Consider the following 6923-nt stretch of genomic DNA (forward strand, 5'->3'; position numbering starts at 1 on the left):
GAAAGCAAAAAAAAATATCAGTTTATGGATTATCAGGTGACTCATGATCAATACCAAATTCTCCCAACCAAGATCATAGAAATTGTATAAGACAGCATGAAGAATTACTAATGAGATCTGGGAGTGACAGAGTATGTATTCTATACTTCTACCTTTAGACAAGGTACCGGTATATTTTTTTACATGAAAATTCATAGAAACTGTATACTATAGCTTGTCTTAGGCAAAATGAAATTGGAAATCAGAACATTTCAGAAAGTGTGAATCACAAATTATATATATCTAGGTATTCATTACCACTGTTACTAATTAAAATTGAAATTTTTCTAACTAGACCTTAAACAGAGTTAAATTATTAAAGGGTTTTGTCCCTCACAGGGTACTTATTGCTATTTAATTCACAACTCGTTGTTAAGAGTGGTTAGGCAGCTCGAATAAGGAGCCTGAATGTTTAACGCTGTCCAACAAAAGTACACAGAACAGTAAACAAATAGTACTGACTGAATCACCTCTCAGGATAAGAAAATTTTTCTGCTGCCACCCGGTACGAAAACCCAAAAACCCAGTAAGAAAAATTAAAACATATTCCTGATCCAAATGCTGGTGCACCAGTCTCTAAGGGTTAGAAGTAAAACAGCCTAATTTGAATGCAATAAAAAAATTTAACATAAATCTTGGGAAGTTCTTGAGATGAAACATTACAAATGTCAGACCTTATATATGCCATAAAACAAACACCATAGAGGTTTACGTGCTTACATTCCCATAGCAAAATATCTACATTCTCTGATGCTCTTGATTTCAAACAGGGTCAGGGCTTTAACAAGTTGTTACAGCACCCCTCCCCCTAAAAACCAATCACCTAACCTCCCCTTCCCCAACCCAAAAGGCCTGCTAACTCAAAATTGCCATGAAAAATGACTGGCAAAGTAAATTTGAGATATGATGGTGAGCCAACTTGATGCAAACTCCACCTGAAGGAATCTTGAAAAATCCAAAGTTAGTGTTACTGGATGACCTCCACTATCTGTATTTTAAATTGTTTGTTCTATTTTTTCCAGAGGTGATTTCTGTTTTGTGGGTAGTATTTTACTATTACAATGAACCAAAATAGTTTCATTTGAAAGCTTAGTGTTGTTGCCATCAATTTCTGCATCATGTTTTCTTCTCTCCCAGACCAAGTACAAGATCCTTCAATGATTTTCTTTTCTTCCTTATGTCTTCTGGAGTTAAGTTATCATCCAGAGACATTTTCGAATTGTTCATAAAATTGTTGCAGAGTTGTTCAGTGACACAGACCACATATACACCACAGTCATAACCTGTTGAAAAAAAATGAAGCCTCATTAGACAGTTTCAAAACCCCTTTATCTAATTTCCAAGACTGACTTGGATCTAATTTCTTGATTAAATATTACCTCTACATCAAACAAGGTCAGGAGAACAAAAGAAAAGACTGCCAAAGAAGAAAAAGTTCTGGATTGTTAATTCTTGCTGTCAGTTCCATATGAAATGTATAGAAAGCAGTATAGAGAAAATGCAAACTGATCTTGGAGAGCAAAGGATCAACCCCTTCACTCCCAAGATCTCATTAATAATTCTCCTTACTGTCTGCCAGGCAATTCTCACGATTATATTTTGGAGAATTTGGTGTTGGATCAACTAGTAATCCCTAAAAGATGTTCTTATTTGTTCTCATTTCTTGTCTACTTAGCATTGTATTGATATTGTAATGGCAGGGTTTTCAAATTGAAAAAAAGTAGCTGTAGCACTATCTCATTGCGATAATGGCGGCCTTGTGGAGTGGGGTGCTGGAATATGAAAATCACCTGGTGCAAATCCTTGAAGTAGCCAGTGACTTGCACTGGGTGCCAACTAAATTTGAAAACCGTGTAAGGAGAAATTCTGTCTTGGTCACTTGTAGGAGTTGAAGGGTTAAAAGTGGGAGACACAATTGCTTAGAGATTATCAGGTCATTGTGGGTTCTCTGCACACAGATGTATAACAGGGTATCATGTGCGACAAAATACTGTTAGAAGTATGCAGGCTGGTACTATTGCTAGATTATCAGTGGCGTGTTCATTGTTATTAGTTCATGTGCATGTGCATATGTTTGCTGCTTTGTTTGATTGGATGTAACTTGTTCCTGGCTTCATGGCAGAAGTTTGTAAGGTCGTCATACTGGTGGCTGTAAAATTGGAGATCATTCTCCTTGACATTGATTGACTGTTTGGTCCACACTAGTAGGACCGCCTCTATTTTCTTGACAGCCACCATGGTGGTTTCGTTTGATTGCTGCCTCAACGTTGTTGATAGATTCCTTGAGGCTTGCAATTTCATTCTCATTTGACTAAGCTGCTCCTTAACTACTTGGTAGTCATTATTTTCTGTATTGCATCTACATTGTGATCAGCTCCATGTGCAGAGAGCTTTCAGCTCAGTAAGTTATGCCTACGGGCATAACTTGTAATCTAGCAGTCAGCTAAAGCATTAAAATGGAGCTGTTTTTAACCTAAACTCATTGTTACACCACACACTGGAAATCTTGCAGGGTTGCCAAGAGTTTAGCATCCTGTAGAGAGGTTGCTCCAAATACTTGGACAATCAGTGGAAAAAAAAAGGGTAGCAAACAGATGGCCATTAATAAAGGTTTGACTGCATAAAAATGCATTTTACATCATGGGGAGAGTCCAATTTACAGGTATTGAAGTCATAAGTAATTGTTTACTCTAAACTGTTCAGAAGCTAAATGAAATAAGGTGATAAATAAAAACACAACCGTTTTGTTGTTGTGGGCATCTGTCCTCCATGAAGCATGGGTTTTGTCCTGCTGTGTAAATTAAAATAAAAAAACAAAACAAAAAAACAGGAATAATGTTCATATGTGGGAAGGGAAAATATTAAAAAATTAACATAGAGTGGAATGTAGGCTAGAGTGATCAAAATAACACTCACATTTACAGTGTAAGAAAGGTTCCACATTTTGTGCAAGTGATCTAGCAGCTGAAGTATTAAATGAACTATGTGAGTCATAATGGTGAAAACTGTTTGTTTCTTGGAAGTACACCAGCAAGCTCCTGGTAAACAAACAATTTTTTAGTTGTCAGTAGAAGCATCAGTTTAAGAAGTAAAATTAATATCAATTAGACAGTAACAATGTGTGTTAGCTGTTTACATCAAACTCTGAAAAAAGAAATTCTATCTAGACTTGTACAGTCAGCATCAAAATTAGTTAACGCATTATGTTTGAAGAGTTCTGTTTATGTGTAGAGTCACGGTAATCTACACATAACTGGGAGAGCGCCGGACTGCCGTGCGGGAGGTCGAGAGTTCAATACTGGCCGGACCAACACTCAGGGTCTTAAAATTAATTGATCTAAGAATATGCTTCCTTTCTTTAACATCAAGAAATGGTTAGATATTCTAGTCTTCTCGGATAGGGACAAACAAATGGAGGTCCCGTCTCCTGCAGGGTTGGGGTAGGAGACATTAATTTCCCACGCACGAGATTACTGTGTGATGGATGTCCTCCCTGGGTTGGGTTGGGTGGGTAGGTGAAATTGCTACGGACTAAACACGGCTGCCAGAGGCGCCTGTCTGATTTCAACCTTAAAATTGTAACTAAACACATATGTTGTTTAGAGAAATAGAGACTTTTACCTTTCACTCTTTCTAGCTACCACACTCTAAATCATTGACAGGACCCCCTCTCCCACTCAACGTTGCCTGTTTGCAGTTTGAAGTTCATAGAATCATGATACAACATTGTTTTGGGGGGGAAGAGAGTGAAAAAGTTAACTTAACAAAGGCAAAAGAGATAAAAATTGAATAAATAAGAGGTTGAAAAGGTCAGTATGTCAACAATTTTGTTGCTGATTATAGGTTCCTGTGCTACTTTTCATAACTTAAATAGTTGAGGTTAAATAATTTCGAACATGACAAAGGATTATTTGTAAAATGAGGCTACAACTACAAGGTGAAGATTTCTTGTAATCATTAAGCAATAAGATATAATGGATACAAAAGGTGCTTTAACCTATAGTTATTGAATATGACCTCATCATTTTTATCATTCAGTAAATGGTTTGAACCCGGGGGTAACATGTGAAGGTGTAGTCTGATCGTCCGGGTGAGTGTAGTCCTGAGAAGGACTGTTGTCGGTGGTAGTGACTACCACCGACAACAGTCCTTCTCAGGACTACACTCACCCGGACGATCAGACTACACCTTCACATTTTTATCATTGTTTATGAATTTTAGCCCACAACAGTTTTTGTACAAAGCTTGATTTTCTTTTGATTGGATAACTTTTTCCTTCTTCACCCTTTAACTCCCATGATTGACCAAGAATGAATTTCTCCTAAAAAATATCAGCACAATATTCAAGGAGAAAAGAGATGAGAATAAAGAAAATGTCAATTAATAGGGAATTCATAAGTTGATCCAATACCAAAATCTCAGAACTGACATCATAAGAGTTCTATTATTATTATTATTAGTAAGGAGACTTACTAAAAATAATATTAATAACAATAATAATAATAATTGAATATTTATCCAGAATAGCCCTTCAGTACCGAGTACTGTTATCAATGGGGTCGATCTTAGGAGTTAAAGAGTTACAGCCATTTCAAGTTATTTGAACAAAAATATAATTTTTTTCTAAATAACTGTGGTACAATAAAATTTATTTGAGAGCTGGAAACACAGGTAGGTGTGAATTGTTTTCAACTCAACGACCAGTAGATTGTAAAACTGTCACATAACTTGCTCCTCCCTATTACCCACAGTGGCGCATGATTAATGTAAAATCAACAGATTACCTGTGGGTAAACATCTGAAAATTACAGTAACTATGGTTCAGAAAGAAAAAGAATATTTCTGTTTTCAAGAGATTCAGCTTAAGTTAGTTCAATGGCTTTCCAAGATATAACAAGATTCATAACAATATTTTGATCAGAATAATATTTCAGCTGAAGAAACACATAAAGCAAATGATGCTTAACTGTATACCAGTGAGATCCTCCTGCCAAGTGTCTGGAATCATTGTTATTCACAGTAAAGAATATCATCTTTTGACTTGGAAGATCAAGTGGTTCTAGAAAAATACCAATTTCAATGCCTGCAAAAAAAGAAAAAACAATTTAAGTACATTTATTTCATCATCATCATCATCATTATCATGACTTTATTATAGTCTCAAAAAGCTATAAGCTACTTAGCCAAGGGTAAAAGAAACCCTCTGCTAATTGGGGACACTGAAATAAAACCAATTTTAAGTTAAATCAACTAGCCTAGGTAAGTATACTACAAGATAAAAATAGATAACTAATAATAATAATGAATACACTTGATATTTACACTAAGATAATACATTATGTATTTGTGCACGATCCTCGCAGTAAAGAGCACTATTTAAGCAATAGTGAAATCAGACCTGAAAAAATTCAGGCCTGTACAGGATTTGAATCACTGACCTCTGCGATACTAGTGCAGCGCTCTACCAATTGAGCTAACAAGCCAACTGGGAGCAGGTCATCAAATTAGTCCGACATAAATCCATAAGATGATAAATCAAACACAACGAATATATGAAATTTATATATCTGAACTGCAGTTATAGAAACGTACTTGTGCACAACCTCACAGTAAAGAGCACTATTTAAGCAATAATGAAAATCAGACCTGAAAAAATTCAGGCCTGTTCATTGTGTTTGAATTTTTTCAGGTCTGAATTTCACTATTACTTAAATAGTGCTCTTTACTGTGAGCATTGTGCACAAACACGTTTCTATAGCTGTTTCCTCATGTGGTTTTTTTTTATTCTCCTACATGAAGAAATATATCATGACCGCACAACCATTTTGTTTTAGAGAGTAAGGTTTATTTCGCATCCTAATGGCTTTTTTTTAAATACAAATCGCACACACTACGAATAACAATTAATTTTTTTGGCGCAATCTACAACTAATTAAGTGTGAACAATAGAATGGTGCATACTGGGAATAAATGATCTAAAAAATTATGGGCTAATTAAATATGCAATGGCATATTGCAACAATAGCCGCAGTTCAGATAATATGAATTTCGTATATTCATTGTGTATCGTACATTACTTAGATTAACTGGAGTATACACCAAATAATAAATAAGTAAACAGATAAATATAATATAATATAATATAATGTATAAATAAAAATCCAGTCCAAAAAAAAAAACTCGGTACGTAGCTTGCTATACGGATTGAGAGGACGAAATTCGTGGGAAATTAGTGTGAGATCGATCTTAGCAAGAATGAACACTACCTAAGCAGTAGGGAAAATAAGGCCTGAAAGTCCCGTACAAGCCTGAATTTTTTTTCAGACCTCGTTTTCACTACTGCTTAGGTAGTGTTCATTTCTGCGAAGATCGATCTCACACCAATTTCTTTAATCGCAGTTCATACATATGATTTTCATTTATTCACAAGCGTTGAAAATTTCAAGAAATACCTATTATTATTAGTGAGAGGTATTTCTTACCTTCACCGAGCTTCAAGAACTGCGTGACATCAGGACTGATAAAGGTCACAATATCTGATATCTGTTTGAACTTGCTATGTGTAAAGTAGCTGTAATCAAAAATTTTTTCTGGAGTTAGCTAAAAGTGAAAAATACAACTTCTCTCTCGGTAAAATGCACCTTGCAGATTGCATGTTGACGGTACATAAACGAAAATGTATGGTACATCTGTGATCTGATTACCCACAGCTAACTTCAAACTCACTCAAATACGAATCCTATCAGTCTATCATTCAGCCAACGACCTTCCTCGAGCAAGCTAAGGTCCGATTTTCTAAGAAGACTGTCGTGGAAGCTCAACACTACTTCGTCCGCCATTTTTTAAACTTTCCCTCGCTGAGCATAAGATCCATTGGTGTACCG

General features: G+C 35.7%; 1 protein-coding gene across 2 annotated transcripts; it reads right to left on the bottom strand.

Annotated features, from left to right (window-relative positions):
• Positions 1-116: 116 nt before the first annotated feature.
• Positions 117-6921, bottom strand: LOC111325013 (sentrin-specific protease 8). Of its 2 annotated transcripts, XM_088760149.1 has the most exons (6): positions 6766-6921; positions 6522-6610; positions 5014-5122; positions 2956-3077; positions 2780-2830; positions 117-1322 (listed from the first exon to the last, which is right to left on the bottom strand). In XM_088760149.1, the coding sequence occupies exons 1-6, from the start codon at positions 6876-6878 to the stop codon at positions 1156-1158; spliced, it is 651 nt and encodes a 216-aa protein (XP_088616275.1). In that variant the 5' UTR covers positions 6879-6921; the 3' UTR covers positions 117-1155. The 2 variants fall into 2 exon arrangements, with proteins under 2 accessions (XP_088616275.1, XP_088616276.1); XM_088760150.1 differs by lacking the exon at positions 2780-2830.
• Positions 6922-6923: the final 2 nt, after the last annotated feature.

This window comes from Stylophora pistillata, chromosome 5, assembly GCF_964205215.1.
Source record: "Stylophora pistillata chromosome 5, jaStyPist1.2, whole genome shotgun sequence".
Taxonomy (NCBI): domain Eukaryota; kingdom Metazoa; phylum Cnidaria; class Anthozoa; order Scleractinia; family Pocilloporidae; genus Stylophora; species Stylophora pistillata.